Here is a 22241-nt window from a genome sequence, read left to right as displayed (position 1 = left end):
AGAGCACCCTCCGAGGAGAGAAAACGCTGGATGTGCAACTGTTTCGCTCAGAGTAGAGTTAAACAGGCTACAAGTCTGCACTTGTCCTAGATATTTTTTCCTGAGGAACCTTCCAAAAAGCTATTGCAGACAACTGGGAGAGGTGCTCGCGAAAGCAAGACATGGGCAAGCATAGGCACCATCATCCAGGCTGACGTCTCTGTTCAAGAAACTTCACATTTTCCATTGTTTGGTGTTTCCCCCCCCCCCCCCCGCAATAATTTGTTATAAAGGAAGAAGCAAGCAAGACAACCTCAGGGAAAACAGCAAATCAGTTTGCATTTCCATGGCACTGAGAACCAAACGAACTTGTAAACTCAAATTACGTCTCTAGTGTGGAAGAGCAAGTTCCCAGTTGGGAAGATCTGAACCGAGCAGCTCATCTCGCCCCAGTCCATCCCTGTCCCCCCACCCTGACCGGCTGCACCAGCCAGCACCAGGGCCCGGGTCTCACCTGGAGTAACAGCCACCCACGCACCCCAGGTACCCCCTGCACCCCCAACACAGCAGAGACTGCGGGCAGGCACTGATCTCGGCACGCACAGGACCTGGACGGCTCCCAAACCGGTACTTCCACGACTCAAAACGTTCGAACTCATTCGAGACGTTACGAAACGGTCGCTCGCAAACCAGCGGTCACCCCTCCTGCTGCGGCAGGTGCAGCTGCCAGCCAGGACATCACATCGCCCGGCTCCTCCTCGCCTCCTCCCACAAAAAACATGTTTCGGTGCCCGGTTGGACCCAGGAGCACAAGGGCCCGGTGTCCAGGGGCCACCACCACGGCCACGCCGGAGCCCAGGGAGGCCGCAGGGCTCCGGGAAGGGCTGGACACGGGGACCAGGCTCCGGCGGCCACGCCGCGGTACCACCGCCCTGGGCACCCACCAGCTTCGAAGGCTCCTGTGAAACAAGTCCGTGCTGGTTTGGCTTCGTTTTGTATTTTTTTTGTTTGCCGGGGAGGGGGTGGGGTGGCGGTTTGGGGTTGTTTTTTGCTTGTTTGCCTTTTTTTTGGGGGGTGGGGGGGGACAGGGAGAGTGGATTTTTTGTGGGATGGGAGCAAAAAGTAAGAGGAAATAATTCAGCAGGTTGCTCCTACCAGCCCCGCCGCTCCGCCCCCCGGCCGCCCCACGAGAACCGAGGTGCGAGCCCCGGAACACCCGCTCCCCAGCGCCGAGGGGGAACCCGGCTCCTCCCCGCGCCCCCCGGCCGAGGGGACCCCGCACTCCCCGGGCTCTCCCGGTACCGCCGCGGCGGAGTCCCGGCCGGGCCCACCCCGGCCCCGCCGCCCGGGGGAGGCGGGCAGGGGGCTCCCCCAGCCCGGGAGGCGGCGGGCAGGCCGCGGGCTCACCTCGGTACTGCAGCGAGCCCGACAGGCGCACGGTGACGGTCCCGGCCAGCGGCTCTCCGGGGCTGTAGACGACGCGGCTCTCGCTCAGTCGGATCTCGAACAGCTGCACCTTCCCCATGGTCCAGCGCCGTCCCGACCGGCCCGGCCCGCTCCGCCGGCAGCGCTACCTGCCGCGCCGCGCCGGCCCGCGACGTCCCTGCCCCGGCGGGCGGCCCCGCCCCGGCCCGGCCCCTTCCGCGCTGTGGGGCGGGGCGGGCCCTCGGGGAAGGCGCGGCCGGTGGGGTCGGGCTGTGAGGGCCGGGGTTGCTAATGGAGCGGGGGCGTGAGGAGACTGAGCTGGTTACGGAGCCGGGGTGTGAGGAAAAGGGCCGCTTGTGGGGCCGGGTTGTGCTGGGAGGGAAGGAGCCGGTTGTGGGGCCGGGCTGTGAGGGAAGGAGCCGGCTGCCCTGCCCCGGCGTGGGGCCATCTTGCCTCCCGCTGCTCCTTCTGAGCTGATCTCCTCCTCCTGTAATTCTCCCGGCCCAGCTGTCACCTGCCCCCCCCTCCTATTTTTATAACTCAAGTCACTTAATTATCTAGCAAGAGGCACATAGAGAGGTCCCGACTTCTTCCCGGTGAGGGTGGCAGAGCCTGGCCCAGGCTGCCCAGGGAGGTTGTGGAGTCTCCTTCTCTGCAGACATTCCAACCCGCCTGGACACCTTCCTGTGTCACCTCATCTGGGTGTTCCTGCTCCGGTTGGGGGGTTGGACTGGATGAGCTTTTGAGGTCCCTTCCAGTCCCTGACATTCCGTGGGGGGTAAACAGCTGCCCCGTGCTCCCCACAGATCAGTGGGGTGAAGGTGTGTGACCAGCTCGGGCACCCCAGGGAGCGGGGGGTCAGCAGCACATCACACTTGCCGTGTTCCCCCCCCCCCAGCACTGCGTGATTGCATAAAAAACATCTGTAAAACCCACACCAAAGGCAGCGCTGGGGGAAGGCACCTCCTGGCGAGGCCTCCCGGCCGCCGACAAGCAAGCTGCATACACGGGCAGAATGAATAAGTGTAAAATGGGCTGTGTGTCCGCAGCGCACACCCACCCAGACCCTGCTGGACAGACAGACATCCTCCCACAGACCTGCAGTGATGCCAGCCCGGGCACGCGAGGCTGTGGGACGCTCCTTATGGTGCAGTGTAAAACCCCTCGAAAAAGCACCAAAGGAGTTTGTGTATTCCCAGCGCACAGGGCTCCTGCTGGGAAGCTCTTTCAGGCCCCCCCCGCCTCCTCCGTGGTGTTTAAAAGCTACTTCTTATTTTTCCAGCCTGCGTGTAGTCACAGGCAACGTACACCCCTGCGGTCTTGTGCCAAGGCTTTCAGCAGCTCATCTCCCGGGGATGCATCCGCACACCGCTCTCCTTGTGCTGCCCTTAGCCTTTGTTTTGCCAGGATACGCACCCCGATTTTCTCCAGTCTTTTTTGTGTAAGACGAGCCTGCAGCCTCTTTCATCAGACTCTGCAGCCTCTTTTCAGCTCTGCCAGCAAAACACAAACAAATTGGGGGAGGTGACAGCAACCTGCGCTACAACAGATTTTACTGATCCATCTTCCCCCACGGAAAGTGGCTTTGTGCACTGTTGGGTCTGCCCCGTTACTGGGTCAGCACTGGCACCCTCATCACAGAGAGGGACATCTGAGGGTGAAAAATCCCCGTCACCAAAACCAAGCCACTCGTGCTGCACCGCAGCTCTCCGGACGCAAAGGGATTTACGCGCCTTGTTTGCAGAAAAGTTAATTTTAAACACAGTGAAGTTGCTCACCCAAGGTCACAACGTGAATCAAAAGGATTCCTGCGCCAGGAGCCGAACAAAGGCACCCAGGCCACGGCTGTGCTCGCTGTGGCACAGCTACAGTACTGCAAGACAGTGTGCTGAGACACCAGCGTGGGAGCCCTTCCCGTGACATGGCCGGCAGCGATGCCACAGCATTAATCCACCCCCCTGACCATGGCTACACCACGGTCTGCAGTTTGTCAGATGCAACTAGATGGGTATAATTCAATACATTTGATGCCTGAGGTGCCAGGGCCCCTGCCATTCCCTGTGCATGACGCAGGGGTGCTGAGTTCAGGAGGATTTTACTCATTGGAGTCAAACGTGTCTTTGCATTCCTGCTCATCTACATGCGCCCCAGAGTCACCCCTGTTATCTAATTGCGTGCGCAGTCACCAGCACTGACATTCAGACTGGGTAAAAAAAAAAAAAGCGCTAAGGATGTTTAGTAAACTGCAAAAGATTCACTTTCCTGCTATTTTGGACCATTGTTTTTACTTAAAAAAAAGTTTTGAAGGGTTTGTTCTGGTGATGGGAAATCTCACTTCCTCTGGGTTCTGTCTGCTCTGACTTCCTCCTTTTTCCCTTATTAAAAGGGAAACTTTAAAACAGAGAAAAAAAGAAACATCAAGCCTGGTTTACAACAAAATTTTCCTTTCGGATGTCACCGTGCTCCCCTGACTTCAAGGAACATGACATTTCTTGACAAAGAACATAGTAATTATGAAAAAAGAAAAAACACAAACACATTTATCAATAAAACACCCCCACTGGCACCTGAGCCGCGCTCTGCCCGCAGCTCAGATGAGCTTCAACCACCTGACTGTGCCTCAGTTTCCCCTGCGCTGAACATGATCATCTCACCCAGCAGGGCTGAGCCGTGCGAGGGACTCAGGAGTCCTCGGGGGCAGCACCGCAGAAATGCCCGGGAATACCTGAGCCGTGACTGATAGCGGGTTTAATGATGTGAACACTTCTGGGTGAGGCAGCAGCACGTTACCCCCAGGGCAATTTGTAGTTTGCTGGATCATTTCCACTTGCTCTGTCGCTTCTGAGTACGTGGGTGCTGGGGAGATGGGCCAGCCCCGCGGGGTGTGCCCAGTGCCCTGGGGACGTTCCTGGCCTGCCCTGCTCTCCAACCCCTCCGTGACAAGCAGATGAGGAGTCTCTCAACCCAGGAGTTTTCTCACTTTTGCTCTTCCAACCTCTCCTCCATCCTGCTGGGGAGAGCAAGTGAGTGGCTGAGTGGGGGACTTGCTTTCTACTGGGTCAGCCCACTGCACCCTGTGAGGTCCAGCACCGAAACAGATGTGTTGGTGGAAGAGACAAAGCAGCAGCACAGCCAAGGAAGTTGGTTTCCTAAGCTTCCCTTGGACTAAAATACATATATACGAACAGCAAGCCCATGAAGGGCTCACTGCTGATATAGTTACGCTATATACACCACTGCTAACTATTTTATATACCTATATATGTATATAAAATCCACAATACCAGTATATTTATACTACGCTTATGTTTGTTACCTTTCCAAATCAGTTCCCTGCTCCACTCAGCTGATCAGTCAACCACGTCATCCGGTACTAGCAGCAATGCCAATGACTCATTATTGTCCGGCTGGCACCTTTCACCCATGCACACGTAGTGTTGTTCAGCCACACCTGCCTGCACACCCGCCCTCTCCTCGGCCAGAAGCCATGGCCAAGGTCCCCGTCTCCTCCGTTCTGTGGGTGCAGGGGCTGTGGGCTGGTCAGGCAGCTCGCAGGCATCTTTCCCAAGCACACACGGTGGCATCGGGGCTAAGTGTCCCACCTGTGGTGTACAAAGCGCTGGGATCTCGATGTCCCAGGGCTCTACAGCAGCTCCCGGCTGCTCCTGGAACAGCCTCTCCTTGGTCCCCATGGTCACACCAAACCTCCCAGATGGCAGGGCCACCAGCCCTGCTCCTGGGGGCAATGAGAAGAGCATTAAGGGATCAGGGCCCTGCGAGGGGGCCGGGTGGCATCTTTGGCTCCATCCCGTGGATGCTTCATGACCCTGTATCCCGAGACAGCATTCCTGGCCTCATTCAAGGAGCGAGGGTAAAAAAAATATGAGGCTGTAATAGCATAATAAAAAAATCATCTGCTTACCCTCACACTGTATGCCCAAGCACAGAATGTATTGGCTGAGGCATCTCCACCAGAGAGACAAGATTGCCCTTCACAAAGGAACAAACCCCCCCTGCCGTGTCCCTTGGCAATTTGCTTCTGCTGCTCATCCCTTTTGCTGCTAACACGCACTCCTGCTTTTCAGTCTGACTTGGGCAGGCTTCAGCCGCTGGTTCCTCTTCTGTCTTTCTCTGACATTAAGAAGTCCTTCAGTGCCAAGTAATTTCTCCTTGTGATGGTACTTACACACCAAAATCAAGACACCTCCGTGATAAACCAATCAATTTGAGCCCTCACGTCTCTCCCCGTAAAGCATTTTCTCCGGCCTTTGAGTTATTGTGCTGGTTTGTGTCTACACAAGCCCACGTACCGGCATTTGTGTGTCAATGGAAATCTGCATGCAGGAGCAGCCTCCCACGTACAGACACATGCACACACAGGAGTGGATGCATTAGAGTATTTATCCCCAAATGCACACAAAGGTACGCGCAAGCCCTTGAGCTCACATCACTAAAGACCAGACGAGCATCCACAGGTAACACACAGGTGCCCCTGGCCTGTTTTCCTCACATAGATTAACTCTCATCCCTGGGGAAGGGGGCCGATTCAGGGCCATCCCTCCCAAACTCCTCCCTTTTAATCTTCCCCTCAAGCTATGAAGGAAGATGAGGGCAGAGATCAAGCCCCCAGCCGAGCCCCTGTGGTGTCACCCAGCTGGCACCCGTCCCCTTCACGTGGGTGATATTGCTTTAATCGGCTAATGCCCAGCCAGCACCTGGCAAGCCTCACTAGAAAATCCTTTGAGAGAGGCAAAGCATTAATTACTATTATTATAATTCTAATCGCACTGCCTGGATTTCTGATCTCTCCTTCGCTGGCAAAGCCCCTGTTGCTCAGTGTGGGATGGGGAGGAGGATGGCACAGCAGGACTGTGCCCCACAGCAGACTCACCAGAGATGGGACATCCCATCAGCCGCTCCCATGCAAAGTCCACCATTTCGCCTGCTGCAGCACTTTCACCCAAATCCACTCATTTCTGCCCAGAAATAGCTGAGGAGCATTCCCACATTGCTGGCTGTGGTGGAGATAACCTCCAGAGAGGCAGTGATGAATAGCCAGGGACGGAAGACAGCACCCATGATGAGACCACCGCAGCCACCAGCTAGAAGAGAGTGTCTGTGTGGCCCAGCAGCCCTCTGCCAGAATTAATTTGCTTGATGAACCCAGATATCCCACCTCTAGCTGATAAAAAGCTGTGGGATGGACCCTGCCTTAGATGCCAGGTACAAAAACCTCCAAGAAATCCCTCAGCCCTCCACATAGCCCAGGAAAGTGTCTGGGGAGAGGAGGTGGTGCACCAAGGGTCATGTTAGCAACCCAACCTGAGAGCCCTGGGGTAGGAGCACCACACAGCACCCATGCTCCTCTCCCACCCCAGCTGCCTTTGCCATCTCACTGAGAATCCCATTCCCTCTCTCAGCACACATCTTTCAACCTCTGCCAAGAGAAACACTTCATTCTCCTGCCCATCATCAGTCACTCCACGTGTCCAGAGCAAAAAAACATCCAACCCCAGCATGGAGAAACATGTCCCAGCAGCTACTCCCACAGGAACACAGAGAACAACCGTCTTGGCACATGCTGAGTGGGATGTCTGAGCCAAACCACGTCTTGGTGCAGGGGCGGACACATCCAGAGGACCAAGGCTCAGGGTGACACTGACCCCTCGCCCCCGCCTGCTGCTGCAAGTGGCTCCAGCAGCGTGAGCAGTGCAACACCCAGTTACACAGCTCAGGGTCCCCTTCTGAACACACACACACGCACACGTCTCGAGCATAAGGCTCATCTATGTGCAGAGCCCCTTCCCATCACCCAGGGCCTGGGTGAGGAACAAGACCACACACCAGCAGCGCTGACCCCAAGGACACCCCACAGGCTGAACCCAAAAGCCACCAGAGCCCGGCGTGCAGGAGTTAATCTCTCAGCCCAAGCTGCTGCCAGAGCCATGCTCTGCCCCGGGGGCACCGTCACCCGCTGAACATTTTTCTTTGTGAAGTAATGCTTTCCAAAAGAGTCTGCTGGCTGGCTGCATCATGGGTGGATGCTGGGTGGAAAAGCAGGAGGCACAGGTGTCCCCCACCACTGCACCTTGCTGTTCATACCCGTGCTCATCCCAGCTCTCACCCCCTGCTCACAGCACAGCTGTTCCAGGATTGCCCCTCATACGATATTTCCCTTTCCACAGTCATTATTGATTTGGGTTTTCATGACCTAATACGCAAGACTCAAAGGTCACTGGTCTGAGGCCAGCCAGACTTGTCACGCAGGAGGTGAGTCACATCTGACAAACCTGCCTCGGCCGGAGCAGGAGTTGTCATTAAAAAGTCCTCCAGTGCCACGACATGAGCACTGTCTGTCCCAGCCACACATCAGCACCGTGCTACTCACACGAGGAGCTGATGGAGGCTCTGCCCATGCTAGAACCATGTGCTGCATGTCTCCCACATCTGTGTGACACTGTCAGCTGAGCTGGTGGCAAGTAAAGTGGTTGAAGGTGGGTCTACAACCCATTTTCACCAAGCGACCAGGCAACAATGATATTTGCGCAGCCAGTTGCTTTGTGGTCCTTGTATTGGGCTAGTTGGCAAAAATCAAACCCGCTGTCCCCAAGGGGATACAAGCAGAGGACAGAGAAGCTCGTGACAGGTTCTAGGAGCAGCTCCTGAGACTGTACCTGCCAGCAGCCCCCAGGTCTCTGCAGAGGACAACTGTCCAGCCCACCAAGTGGATCCACTGTGGGTGCGAGATGACAGAAGAAAACACACATGATTTTGGTGTGGCTCAGGGCTGGGCCTGGGCGCAAAACTGCCCTGGGGAAGCAGCTGGCATCTGCACCATGGGGTAAGTGAAGGCAAAAAGCTGTTGGTAGCTGCTCTGTCTCCACACTTCTCACGCTGGTGGGAGCTGAGCATGGTGACCTTCTGCATGTCCCTGTCCTCTCCCCCCACACTGCCTCTATGGGAGAACCTGCCAGGCTACCGTCACCCAGTTCACCCACTGGGACAGTGTCAGCTGAAGCCACTGTGCCATCCCAGGGACCTGTCCTGGCTCAGCATCCCAAAGGGACTGAGAGGCAGTGGCAAGAGCCTGCAGCATCCAGGGGAGGTAGGAGGGTGACACCTGGCAGCAAAGAGGCAGAGAAACATCCAGGGAGTGCAGAGCACACGCCTTGGAGAGCCACACATGAGGATCTAGGAGTTTCGCCCATTATACCAAAGCCAAGAGCAGATCAGTGTGTTAAAACAGCACAACTAGTCAGCACAGAAAGGCAGCTCAGGGCAGACATACAGTGACCTGATGGCCTGTCCTTTCCCCAAATGCTGGGGAGACGGGAGAAAGACACGCTGAAGGACATGGTAGGCACTGAAGAGCTGGTGTAACAAGCCATGGGACCCTTATGTGAGGACAAGGAGGGAAAAGACATGCTATGCCTGCTTTAGGATAGTTAACAGAATGCTTCAGCTCCCTTGAACATGTGGGTGAGGTGGAAACATCCCAGGCGCAGTGTGGGTCCATGTCGTGGATTAAGTACCACAGAGAAGACAAAAATCACTCTAGCTGAATGTCCCCAGATCTATCTTATTTCACCACCCTTCTGGAGGCTGGAGTTTGCCTCATGGATCAGCTGTTGCCAAATCTGTCACAACTTTTACTTTCCCTAAACTACAGCATCACAGTTGTATTTCCCCACCTTCCCTGTGAGCTCGAGGTGGTTTAGGGCAAAGCCAGTTCTTTCACGAGCAGCTCTGTTTCCCAACAGCACCCATCACCTTTGCACGCTCCTCCCGTGGGCAAATAATCCCAGCCCAGCTCTACCTACAGCTATTTTTACAGAGTCCTCCTAAAACGTGCCACACATTTCAGCCACTAATATAGCTATGCCAGCACAAATACCTCCTGCAATGTGCATCAAGGCCAACAAATGCATTTGATCTTTGTTTTCACAGTTATGAGGCTGGAGCAGCACCAGAATAAATTGCTTTATTTGGGTTTGAAGCATTTCTCCACCAGACACCTGCCTGACAAGAGCACAGCTACAGCTCAACCTGTCCCTGCTTCCCTTAGCAAGCTCTGCTGTTAGAATTTCACCACTTGCAACCCAAGTACCTGCATTGCTGCAAAGAGCTTCAACAAAATGGGCTTGAAAAAGACAAAGACATTATGGCAATAGCATTTCATCATCCTCTGCAGAGCGTTCCTGCTCATGATATCCCATCACTGGCATCGCTTCTCAGCAACTGCAGGCAGTAAAGATTGAAGAAGAAATTGAATTCCCTGGACCCAGTTTGTCACTGTCCCCACACACAGTCAGGTGACTCCTCTGGTGTGAACACCCTGTGGGGTCCCATTTTCTGGTTTCCCAGCTCCTCAGATGGGTGCCTGCACACAAGGTATCACCACGGGGAGATGACCCTGCGCTGGAAACGTGGCCACAGCCCTGCAGGGATGGTCACTGTGGCAATGCAGAGCACATGCTGTCCCACCCCAAGGGCAGCCAGAGGAAACTTCAGGCTATTGTCCCTCTCTCTTAAGCCTGGCAAATGCCAAGGCCACATCCTAGAGGCCATTAACCAAGCAGATGCACAGTGACACTGCAAAAGGCAGCACAACAGAGATGGATCTAGTGAGGAATATGGTCCTGCAGCCACAAAGTCCACATCCTCCCACCAGCAGCGCCTGAGAAATTAGCTGCAGTTTTGTAGTTCAAACACTCTGGCACAGCTTAATGTGCCACCTCCCTCCTCTACATCAGGCACCCTGGTTTTGGGGACCACCAGTCCCCATGGACCCTGCACTGAAGAAGCTTTAGCGAGCACTTGAAAGGAGCACCACAGAGGAGATTGTCCTACCCCACCCCAGCAGATACTGCCCTGTAACACCTACACCCCATAGCCCCATATAGCCCTTTGTACAACCCCCCCACCCATCAGGGCACAGCAAGGGCCAGGGGCTCCTGAAGCTCCGGGAGGGGCCCCACAGCTACAGGGCAGAGCCTCACCAGCAAGGACCAGTCCCTCTGCTCCCCATCGCAGCAGATCCAGAGATGGCAGGAACATTCAACCAGGAATCAGGACCATCAGAAATGTTCCCTACAACGAGGCAGGTCCAAAATCAAGCCCAAAAAATTAAGCTGCATTTCAGGATCAACAAAGGTAATCAGGGTGAGACACATCCTAGTGATCTGGCAGGTGTACAGCAAGAAGACAGGTCAGGCTGAGACATCAGTCCATGAGTTAAGTTCTGGATGACCAATGCTGAAGACCAACACTCCTCAATACAACTCAGACAGGGACTGGTGGCCCAGGCAGAGCTTAAATGCACCCCCATGGCCCATGGTCCCAGGTGAGGCTGGTCAGGGCCATTAACACCTGTTAGTGCTTTGACACTGTGCAGCTTCTGCCCCCACCCAGCTCCCCTGTAGCCCCCAGGCTGCAGCTGGTAGGGTGCTTTTGGTAGCTTAGCTGTCCCTGCTCACCCATCACTAGGACTGGGTGCTCAGGAGGGGTCTTGAGTGCTGGGGAGAGCAGAGGTGGCTGCTGTGAGTCATTAAAGTTTATGGACACTGCTCTAGGGAGACCTGGGGGAGCTGGATTCTTTGCAGACCTTTCTCAAGCCAACCGTCAAACTGCTGCTGTGGGCCTCACGGCATTGCTGTACGAAAAAGTCCTGTCTGTGCAAAGCAGCTGCACCCACTGCAGCAGAGAGCACCAAGGCACACTCTGCCCTGCCCTTGCCAGGGGTCCGGGGACTCTGGCCGTCCCAGTGTGGCCAAAATGAGCAGCAATGATCCAGTACCGTGGGAGCCGGTGGGAACATGGGACCGATCTGCTCTGCACACTTACAGCCTCTGCTGCTTTCTGTCCCAGCAGGAGGAGGGCAGACCCGTTGGCTCCTCTTACACCCAAGTGCAAGCCCCAACTTGCCCCCCAGCCACTCACCATGAAGTCACGCGTCTCCAGTGTCCCTATAAACACCCCCAAACCGGGGGTGCTGCCAGGGGCAGTGTGTCACTCCTGATTGCGCTTCATTGCATCATCCAGGTGCAAAGCAGGTGGGAAATGTAATTCCAAGTGCTGGGCCCATCTAACCCCCCCAGACTAAATCCCCCTTGTTTTGTGGATGAGGTAAATGACCGTCTGCTCCCAGTGCCCTGCCATGGTAACCAGCTTTCCTGGAAAGTCGAATTGCTGCATCTTCCCAGCAGCGAACGAGCACCAGGTCTCCAGCAACCTGCGTGACACCTTCCCTGCACACAACCCGTGACCGAGCGCCACGCTCGGAAGCGGAGAGGCTTTTTAGCATCGGCGATGCCACATGGGTTGGTCACATAGATGAGAAAACCCATCGTGCATTGCCAGGTTACCGGCTGCATTGCCCTCTCAGCAAGACACTGCTGTCAGCTGGGGTGTCCCAGGGACATCAGAAAATCACCTTAGCGCACCCCGAGGTAAGGTTGGGCTGCTGGGGCTCTTTCATCCCATCCTTTTAGGGACCAAACTGAGCTGAAAGCAGCTGGACACAAACCCAGCCTGGGGGAGGTTGACCACCCACCGGCCAGCCAGGCTCCCGGGGAGCGAGGTTTGGTCTGGGGGAACCACACAGGGGTAGTGGGGGCCAGAACCAAACACCCCCTGGCCAAACCTCTCCCTGAATCTTCTCCTGGCACATCGGGTGCCGCTGCATGATGCTGGTCCCCCCTCCAGTTGTGGTGGTATTTCAACAGCGAATTGCTGGTAATAAGCTGTGTCTCTCTACGAGCTGAGAGCCTTCGAGATCAAAGATGCTCTTACACAAAACCAAAATATTATCACTGGACTTTAAAGGCCAGACTAAGCTTCTGAGGGACAAAAATTCAATTTTCTATAGGTCTAATTTGAAACCATTTTAATGCTCATTAAGATAGAGAGAACCAAGCAGATTGTGCAGGCTGGAAGACAAGGAGGGGAAAAAAGAAGTTATTGACATTTCAGTTTAGGTCTTTATTCTACCCAGAGCTCCCCACTTCTGGCCAGCGGCTTTGAGTAATGCTATTGTTAGCATCAGAATTGTAATTCTAATGTTCTTTTTATAACCCACTTGAAAAAAAATATCCTGAAGGCCTTGACTGAATGCAAAGTAATGGAGTTTATAGTGATGAAGAGAGATGTGGAGATGGAGAAACCTGCAAGCCCCTGTGCTGCCGCTCCCTATGATGGGGTGGTCAAAGTGCTCACCCACCCTGGGTGTCCCCTTCTGCATCACCTTCTGGGGTGCTCGGTGATGGGGGTGAAGGAAGAGACCACGGTGGCTCCTGCTCCTCGTGTGTCCCAAGGTGGCAGCGGAGCCGTCTGCTGGGTCACAGCCCCGGGGACAACTGTCCCGAGGGGTAACGCAGCCCTGGGCAGCACCCGGCCGTGCGCCTCCAGCCGAGGGGTGGGATGGGGACAAGAAAGAGCCCAAAGGGGGATTTATTTGCCGCTCTCTGTGAGCACTGGTGTGGAAATGCAGGATTGGGTCAAGACGGGTGCGTCTGTCCAGCGGGCGGGAGTGTAGGGTGGTCGCGGCGGGGATGGGGGGCATGATCAGAGCGTCAAATAAGGAACCCAACTCCCTTTTAGAAACAAGATTTTTGTCACCAGCCCCTCCACCCTTTCCCAGCAAACCCCCGCGGCCGGAGGGCAGAGCCGGGGGCGGCAGAGCCGGCCCGACCCCCCCGCTCCGGCGGGACCTGCGCCCTGTCATTGGCATCAGCGCCTGCGGGGGGCAGCAAACCCCCAAAAACCGCCCCGGCCCCCCGGGTCCCTCCTGCTCCCCAGCCCGGGACGTGCCACCCCCGCAGGATGCAGCCCGGCCCCAGTTCGAGGTCACGGTGGATCATAGAATCACAGAATCATTCGGTTGGAAAAGCCCCTCAAGATCATCGAGTCCAACCACAACCCACCCCTGGCACTGCCCCATGTCCCTGAGAACCTCATCTCCGTCTGTCCAACCCCTCCAGGGATGGTGACTCCACCACTGCCCTGGGCAGCCTGTTCCAATGCCCCACAGCCCTTTGGGGAAGAAATTGTTCCCAAGATCCAATCTAAATGTTCTGTGGTGGATTCCACCCCCCCACTTCCATCCATCACAGGGCACTGGGTGCATCTCCTCCCGGCACTGTCCAGCCCTTGCATGGGGACAGGGACACGGACACTGTCCCCCGCCATGGCCTCAAGCCCTGGTCCAAGGGCTGGCCCCATCCCCAGCACCTGCTCTTCTGGCTGAACCGAACAACCCACCTTCGACAGAAGCAGGCATGCCAAAATTATAAGAAAAGCTTCTGTGGGAACTTGCCGGTGTCCTTGTTTCCCCCCCATGCTGCTGGCTCTGTGGCTGGGAATCACTCCTGTTTTAGGAAAAAAAAAAAAACAACCCTGACATATGGTTTCTGGCCCATTTTGACCTCAAAAAAATACAAGCAAGATCATCTGTGTTTTGGCAAAGGCTAGCAGGAAAGTGTCCAAGCGTGCAGCAGCTCCAGCTGCGTGGGGACCAGCGGGCAGCATCCCCAGCGAGCAGTGGCCAGGGCTGATCCCAGCTCGGAGAAAAACCCCGGCTGCAGCTTTGGGCGAGTCCCTGGATCTCCCCTGGAGCTTCACTGTCCCCCCCTGAAGAGAAAAATCAAAGAGTGAGATCCAGGAACAGGTACAAAGTGTTTGGATGTACCACGGTGCCACATTTGGCCAAAGATGTTTGCATGTTGGCAATGCAGATTCACACGATTCCTCAAATTTAGTATGGGCTGTACAGCACAGTATGATGAGAGCTGGAGTGCTTTAAGCCACTGTTACATTCAGGGAAACAAACATGAATCTTTCTGCTCCAGATTTAGCTCTTTATTGATTTTCCAGCTGCATCCAGCAGTCACTGTCCCAGTGCTCAAATTACCCATTAAAGACATCACAGAAATGAGAGGAAAATGAGACAGCATTGTGTTTTTGCTGAAAAACATTAAACATCCCAAACAGCAATTTCTGGAAGGAGAATTTGTCCTTCTCAGGGTGGGGACCGGGTTACATTTATTCTTGGCCAGCTCAGAGACACCGTGGGCTCCTGGCTCCTGTGGTTTGGGACACGGCCACCTCCCCGCGCCACCGCTCGCTCCCCGCTCCGCTGGCAGCACTGTGACCCGCAAGGAAGGACTTGGGGTCCTCTATTTCGGCTTGTCACCTGCGTCGGATTCAATAAAGGTAAGACCACTTTCAAAATCCCCATAACTCACTGGAGCGGACACGATGTCCCCTGTCTGTTCACACTACTGGAACCACTCACCTCCAGGTGACCCTCCCCTTGGTGACAGCAGCTGGGTCACAGCCTGCAGGTCTGTCCCAGGGACCTGACCTGCCCCTTCAAGGTGTCCCCAGGACCGGAGAACTGTCCCCCGACTCCTCCCCACATGGAGGGACCTCAAGGGTCTGGCCATTAGAGATGCTACTGACACCCCATCTACATGGAAATGTCCCCACCTGGGGGCTTTGCTCCTTGAACAAAATCTATGACCCCCACCCTGTAAAGAGACTCCAACCCAAGGAGCTGCATGCATCGTGTCACAGAATCCCAGAATGTCAGGGGTTGGAAGGGACCTCGAGAGCTCATCCAGTGCAATCCCCCCGCCGGAGCAGGAACACCCAGATGAGGTTACACAGAAAGGTGTCCAGGCGGGTTGGAATGTCTGCAGAGAAGGAGACTCCACAACCTCCCTGGGCAGCCTGGGCCAGGCTCTGGCACCCTCACCGGGAAGAAGTTTCTTATCATATTTAAGAGGAACCTCCTGTGTTCCAGTTTGTACCCATTGCCCCTTGTCCTATCACTGGTTGTCACCCAGAAGAGCCTGGCTCCATCCTCCTGACACTCCCCCTTTCCATACTGATCACCATTAATGAGTCACCCCCCACTCTCCTCCAGCTCCAGAGCCCCAGCTCCTCAGCCTTTCCTCACACGGGAGATGCTCCACTCCCTCCAGCATCTTCGTGGCTGCGCTGGACTCCCTCCAGCAGCTCCCTGTCCTGCTGGAACTGAGGTTCAAGCAGAGGGTTCAGCAGAGGGGTGTCCCCAGGCTCCCCTCCCTCACCCAGCGGTGTCCCCGGAGGGGAGGGCTGTCACTCGCTGTGCCCAGCGCTGGGCCATTTGCTGACTCAGCAGCTCACGCCCTGTGTAAACGCCCGCCAGCTGCTGCCCTGGCCGCTGTTTGCTCAGCCTGCACCGCTCTGTTTGCCTTTCGGGGATCACGATGGAAGGAGATGGCCTTTCGGCACTGGAAAATGGGACAAGGCAGCTCCGGGCACCTGCCCCACGGATCCTCCAGCCCCTGCCTGATGCAGGCTGCTCAATGGCTGCAACCCACCAGCAAGACCCAAATTAAATCCTCCACAGAGCTCTAGGAGCTACAGAAAAATGCACCCACTGCAGCATAACCTGGCTGCCACACAGCCAGGAAAATTTATTATCATTTCCTTGCAACAGAGATACGGAAAAAAAAGCACCCGCCCTTCCCAGGTGCAAACAGCAGCAGCTGCAGCTTCCACGTAGGGATCTATGTACATCACAGTGTAAAGTCCATCGGAAAAAAATTCAATCCAAGTTTTAAAAAAACATCTCCCGACTTACAACCTAAAAACAGGAACCAGAAAAAAAAAAGTGGTTAAGAAAATAGGTTCGGCCCCTCCCTCTTACTATAAAATATATATATTTCTAAGGCGACGTTTCACAAAACCAGAAGCGAGGTTCCTAAAGAGTCTGAGCTTGCAGCCGAGGACACCGCACGGGCACAAATCCCACGTGAGAAGCTAGTGTAGAAACGAAAACCTCCACCCACCCCACAGCCTCAGTGGTCAGCATAGTCCTTGGTCTCCACCCCGGTCTCGTTGAGCACCGTTGTCCTCATGATGGCCTCGGTGACCGCGTAGGGGTCGCAGTTGGCTGCCGGCCGCCGATCCTCAAAGTAGCCGCAGCCGTCTTGGCCGACCTGGCGCGGGATGCGGATGCTGGCACCTCGGTTGGCCACGCCAGCAGAGAACTCGAAGATGTTGGACGTCTCGTGGTGGCCGGTGAGCCGCCGGGAGTTGTCCCTGCCGCCCCGCGGGTCGTAGACGCAGATGTGGTAGTCGTGCCGCTTGCTCAGCTTCTCGATAGCGGCTTCGATGTGTCTGTGGGAGAGGAGAATGGGGTTGGGTTTGTCAGTAGGTCCGTTTGGGGGTTGTTCCCATGGCCAGGAAGACTGTCACCCCCTCCTTCTGTGCAGGGACAAGGACAGCCCAGGGAACACTCTCATATGACCAGTTGCTTTTAAAATAAAATGAGCTGGGGCAGCCCCAGCCCTGCCTGGTGCATCCACCCAGGTGGAGACACATGCACTACAGGGAGCTCCCACACAGCAAAGAACATCCCAAACCTCCCGGGTACATCCCAGGGACCCCCAGGACTCACTTCAGACCCCCTTCTCTCCGCATCTCCTCGGTGCTGTAGTTGGTGTGACACCCAGCGCCGTTCCAGTTACCGGTCATCGGTTTGGGGTCCAGAGTAGCCACAACCCCAAAGTCCTCGCAGACGCGGTGGAGGATGAACCGAGCCATCCAGAGGTGATCCCCCATCTCGATGCCTTCGCATGGGCCCACCTGGAATTCCCACTGGAAGGGGAGAGGGGATGCACCCATGAGGATGGGCAGGTTTGTTCTCCCCCAGCCACCACATCCCCATCACCCCAGCAAGGGCTGCCAGCCTGGGATACAGCTGAGCTTTGCCCCTTGGGAATCAGCAACGAGGATGAGGAGCATTGAGTTAAGCAATAATACAGCTTTGGCATGCAAAAAAATGTGAATGAACTGCTGGTGACTAAACAGAGCAAATCAGAGGGTTTTTAATCAAAATAAATGTAAATAAGCACCACAGCTAACTTCAAGGCTGTGTGCAGGAGCCCCCAACCCACACTGCAAACAGGGCACAGGACTAACATGGAGCCTGTTTGTTCTTCCCAGGGCCGATCCCTCCCCACCGAGCCGGGGTCACACCACCCACGGTGACTAAGCAGGGGGTGACGCATTTAGGGCCGCTGGCATGGCCTGGCTGAGACTGAGCCCAGGATGCAGAAAGCAGCCAAGGAGGTTCCTGAAGAAGTCAGGGCAAACAGCAGGGTCGTTAAAAGTCCTGCCTCAGCTCCGCTGCAGATAAGCCCCCTGGTTATCGCCGCCACATCAGCAGCAGGAGAGTCAGCGATTCGCAGCTGCAGGGCCAAATGGCCGTCGGTCAGTCTGGCCACCCACCTAATGCAATCAGGGACTCCCTCCGGCTATCTCCTAAATAAACCCAAATCCCCCCCAACTGCTTCCCAAGGCCATGTCCCACCTGAGCTTCCCAGCAGTGGAGCAGGACACAGAGACCCAAAGCACGGATTTGCATATCAGAGCGAGTTAGGAGAAAAAAATCCAATGTGCATATTTTCATCCTAGCAGTGCAACTGCTCCTATCTAGACAAAACCGATGTGGGGTTTTGTCTGGATTTGGCATCCCGGAGGAGCTGGGAGCTGCTGGGTTAATCCAGCCTCATGCAAACTCGTGTCCGTCGCTGGAAACAAGGGCTGCGCGGGGCCGTCCACACGTACCTGGGAGGGCATCACCTCTGCATTGGTGCCGCAGATCTTCACCCCCGCGTAGAGACATGCCTTGTAGTGGGACTCCACGATATCGCGCCCGTACACCTTATCTGCTCCAACCCCGCAGTAATAGGGGCCTGGAAAGGAAAGAGGAGTCACCATCCAAGTAAAGCTTTTGGGAGCAACAACAGCACTGCACGGTAAGCCCACCGCTCCCAAGTACCAGCCACCATCTGTGGAGGGTTTATGGGATTAAATGGTGCTGCATCAAGCCATCGACCCCGACTCCAGAACCACCAGCGTGGGCAATTCATCTGTGCAGCCCCAGCCTTATCGAAGCAGCTGATCAGGACTTGTCACACATCAGCTGGGAGGTGGCCAGGAGATAAGGAAAGCTCAGCTTGGTCTGCCCCTCAGAGCGCATCAAGCACCCGAGACTGTTCTGACAACAGCCGACATTAGAAAATTCAACTTGCCACGCTTTATATTGCTCTTTCAAGCAGGTCAGACGAAGATCTTCTTCCCGCCTGGGGGAAGGGAGATGTTGAAAGTGGCCAGTCCCCACAAAAGGCTGATTGAGTCAGGCTGGGAAACCCCTGGCCCCCTCCCAGGAGGCAGCCGAGGTGCTGGGGCTCGCTTGCTGCTGCAGGAGGGCACGATGTGCCGGTCCTTTCCCAAACAGCCACAGGGAGGAGGATTTTCCAGCCCAGTTCTCCATTCCTTGCCAAACCAGTTGTGCAGCCGAACTGTTTGTACAGTCAGGTCTGGGGGGAGCGGCACTGCCGGCCGGCTCACCTGAGCCACGGGGCACCCGGTGCTCTTGGCAAACAGCTCCTGACCTCATCCCGGCTCCTACCCGGTGTCAGCTGCCATGGGAAAGCAGCACCCCAGGTTGGGGACAGGATGCCGGCCACCGGGCAGCAGGACAGAGAGCATTTGTACAGCACAGGACAGACACGGACCTGCTGGAGAGGGGCCAGAGGAGCCACAGGAATGATCCGAGGCTGGAACAGCTCTGCTGGGAGGACAGGCTGAGAGAGTTGGGGGCTTCAGCTGGAGAAGAGAAGCTCCGGGAGACCTTATTGCAGCCCTTCTGGACTTATAAGGGGCCGATAAGAAAGATGGGGACAGACTTTCGAGCAGAGCCTGTTGTGATAGGACAAGGGGTGATGGTTTTAAACTAAAGGAGGGAGATTCAGGCTGGACATGAGGAAGAAATTGTTGGCTCTGAGGGTGGTGAGAGCCTGGCCCAGGTTGGCCAGAGAGGTGGTGGCTGAACCATCCCTGGAGACATCCCAGGCCAGGCTGGACGGGGCTCTGAGCAACCTGAGCTGGTGCAGATGTCCCTGCTCATGGCAGGGGGGGCACTGGGGAAGCTGGGAAGGTCCCTTCCAACCAAAACTGTTCTATGGGTCTACGACTGGGGTTTGGGAAGGGCGGGAGCACTTACCCTGTGGGCCGGGGAAGCCGTTGTCGGGCCAGCCGTAGGGGTGGCCGTTGATGCCCAGCAGCGTGTACTCCTGCTCCATCCCGAACCAGGGGTGGCTGTCCTTGACCAAGTCCATGACTTTCTTGCATGTGTGTCTCAGGTTGGTCTCTGGGAGCAGAGAGGTCCAGGTTAGACTCGCACCATGGGCAGGGACGCACTGTGCTCCACTCCATCCCGCTCAGAGGTTGAGACACCTACAATGCCAAGCGCTTCCCACAGAAGCCTTAAGGAAACTGCTGAGTGGATTCCCCTTCCTGTGATGCTCTGTGCTCAATGGTTTCCTCCTTGCAGACCTACTCCAACGTCACAGCATCAGGCTAGTGACCAAGGAGGTTTAATTAGCTTGCTTCCCAAACCACCATCGATGGTCCATGAACATCCTCCTCTTACACACCAAGAGACCTGGAGCCAAACCCCAGCGCCATCCGACAGGAATCGGGCAGATCTGGGAACAGGGACCAACACAGCCCATCACTAAGTCACTCCCACCCTCTTTCTACCAGTCTCAGCCTAGTTATCCTTATCTTTCTCCTGCTGCGTGTTTTTGGTTAGCACCCAGGCCTTGGCCCTTTGTGGTGGCAGGGGTGCTCAGGGCAACTGGGGCTTTACCAGGAAGATGCAGATGTCAAAGAACCTTCCTCACACAGGACAACGTGCCAGGCAAGGGCAGTGAGAGTTTGGACTGAAATAGTGGGGCTGAAAAACTGTTGCCACAGGGACAGGTAGCAAATTCTACCTTTAAATCACAATAAAATACCCCAGAGCAGCTACAGCACAAAGCCCAGGGCGTGAGGCTGGAGAGGAGCAGTGACATCCCCCTTGCACTGATAGGAGAAGGGGGCACGCCAGTTCTCCCCACCCAGAGCCCACACAGCCCTTAACATCCACAGAGACCCATCTTGGGAAGAGCGGCGGGTCCCCCCCTCATCTGCGGGGTGTCACAGGGTCAGCGCTGAGCTCTCTGCCCCAGCAGCTCCAAGGCCGGGGGGGCTCTTGTTACAAATTGCTCCAGCCGAGGAGCTGCCGGGCAGGAATCTCAGCCAAGATGCTTCCCCCAGGGCTGAAAGTCATGACGCTGTTCGAAGAGGAACCAGCCCCGTCTTTCGCCATCGCTGCCCGCAGCCTCTCCTATTCCGGGCAGCTGTGTGCATCAACCCGCAGATGCCGTCTCCCTCCCCCCGTGCACTCAGCAGGGACGTGGCCCCGCTTTGCTGACAAATAACCGGTTATTTGCTGGCAGATAACCCCTCTGGGAGCCCCTCGGTCTGCCCCTGCAAACCAGCTCCCCCTCCTCTGTCTGGGGCTTTATCAGACGGACAGAACAGACGCCGGGACTGCAGACTTCTGCCTGCAGCGATAAGACTGAGCGCCGGCATGCTCCGAGGCCACTTGTGAAAGGACACGCCGAGTCAGCCCACACCACCCCAGCAGCTTCTCCCTCCTTTCCTGCAGCCGCCCATCAACAAGGAAAGCAGCCAGGAACCTGGTGCATTAACCCCCCTGCTGCTTCCAGCTCCCGCTCCCCACACAACCCCACAGCCCCGGGGCTGGGTGCGCTCAGGCTCAAAAGCTGGATGATGCCTCCGGCATGCTCGAGTTGGTGAGTGCCGCAAGCTCCACATCTCACTGCTCTTCCCCTCGCCCTGCGCAGCTAAAACAGGTTCCTGCAAACAACCACCACCAGCAGCACTTGAATTTTGGAGCCTCGGGCCAAGCGCTCGGTGCCGAGCTGCTCCCCAGTGCCAGCGGTCAAGAGCAAGCGGCCCCTCAAAGAGATGGCACCCAAAATGATAAGGGGGTGACCCTTAGGAGTCGGGGGTGCTCACCTGCAGGTTTCCTGTTGTACTTCAGCACCTCACAGAGCACCAGCTTGTTGGGGTCCAGGCAAAAAGGGTCCCTGAACATGCGGACGGGCACCAGGAACATGTCGCTGTTGGAGCCCTCTGCCTGCGCCGTGCTGGAGCCATCGAAATTCCACTCGGGGACATCTGCGAGGCGGAAGGGGGATGGAGAGGGATTGGGAAAAGATCTCCCTCATATGGATCGTGCCAAGTGCTGGTGGCTTAGACCAGGGATGGAGCACCCAGAGGGCATCAACTGCCACAGGATGACGGCCACAAAGGTTTTCTCGCACATCTGCAGAGCCCAGCGGTGCTCCCTGAGCATCAGTGTGTTCACCCCCCCAGAACCATCGGGCCACTGGCAGGATCAGTCCCAGCCACTTCACCTCCCTCTGCCAAACCCCATCCAGCTGCCAACACGTCTCCATGCCTGTTTGCCAGGTGGAAAAGGGCGAGGATCTCATCCTCCCCTTCCCACCCAGCGCTAATAACAGAGATTATGGATTAAGCAAACCACAGCAATGCAGGGTGGATATTTACCCTGCTGCTCGGTACAACCCCAGCAGACAGCTGCAGCAGCTGCCACTGGCACCACACAAACAGGGAGAGCAAGTGCCAATTCCCACCATGCAAAGCACCCCGGAACTTTTCCCTGGTGATGCTCAGGGCCCTCCACCATCCAGAGCAGCATTACCTTCAATGCTCTTGGGCTCCTTGTCAAGGGTCCTGCTCTTGCAGCGCACGCCCTCACCGCTGCCATCGATCCAGACATAGGTGACCTGCACCAGCCCATCCTGGGGCAGCCTCATGTACTGCTCCCGCACCAGCTTGTTCAGCCTGGAGCTGTGTGACACCGACATGGTGACGGCCCTGCGAGAGCGCGCAGGTGAGCACGGCAT

The 22241-nt window shown here is 56.1% G+C and overlaps 2 protein-coding genes across 3 annotated transcripts in view; both read right to left on the bottom strand.

Moving 5' to 3' along the window:
* ARRDC1 (arrestin domain containing 1) overlaps window positions 1–1578 on the bottom strand; it is a 34542-nt gene extending 32964 nt beyond the window's left edge. Inside the window, exon 1 of the mRNA XM_065648836.1 lies at window positions 1387–1578. Within this exon, the coding sequence (XP_065504908.1) occupies window positions 1387–1504 (118 nt within the window). The 5' untranslated portion in view covers window positions 1505–1578. The remainder of the gene's footprint in view (window positions 1–1386) is intronic.
* Window positions 1579–13706: 12128 nt separating this feature from the next.
* LOC135996560 (glutamine synthetase) lies at window positions 13707–22241 on the bottom strand. Of its 2 annotated transcripts, XM_065648650.1 has the most exons (7): window positions 22037–22241; window positions 21328–21489; window positions 19463–19609; window positions 18022–18149; window positions 16850–17049; window positions 16239–16569; window positions 13707–13769 (listed from the first exon to the last, which is right to left on the bottom strand). In XM_065648650.1, exons 1-6 carry the CDS (start codon window positions 22239–22241, stop codon window positions 16248–16250), a joined length of 1164 nt encoding a protein of 387 aa, XP_065504722.1. In that variant the 3' UTR covers window positions 13707–13769; window positions 16239–16247. The 2 variants fall into 2 exon arrangements, with proteins under 2 accessions (XP_065504722.1, XP_065504721.1); XM_065648649.1 differs by lacking the exon at window positions 13707–13769 and having other exon boundaries at window positions 15883–16569.

Source organism: Caloenas nicobarica, chromosome 19, assembly GCF_036013445.1.
Source record: "Caloenas nicobarica isolate bCalNic1 chromosome 19, bCalNic1.hap1, whole genome shotgun sequence".
Taxonomy (NCBI): Eukaryota; Metazoa; Chordata; class Aves; order Columbiformes; family Columbidae; genus Caloenas; species Caloenas nicobarica.
Note: the sequence above shows the minus strand (reverse complement) of the source record. Positions and strands in the feature narration are given on the sequence as shown.

What these genes read in the sequence shown, in the direction of transcription:
- LOC135996560 (XM_065648650.1), bottom strand. Translation starts at nt 22,241, where the DNA reads ATGCCGTGCTCACCTGCGCGCTCTCGCAGGGCCGTCACCATGTCGGTG. An exon ending in GGAGCCCAAGAGCATTGAAG is followed by an intron (nt 21,490 to 22,036) that starts GTAATGCTGCTC and finishes TCCGCCTCGCAG; the next exon opens with ATGTCCCCGAGTGGAATTTC. An exon ending in CAGAGGTGATGCCCTCCCAG is followed by an intron (nt 17,050 to 18,021) that starts GTACGTGTGGAC and finishes CTCCCCTTCCAG; the next exon opens with TGGGAATTCCAGGTGGGCCC.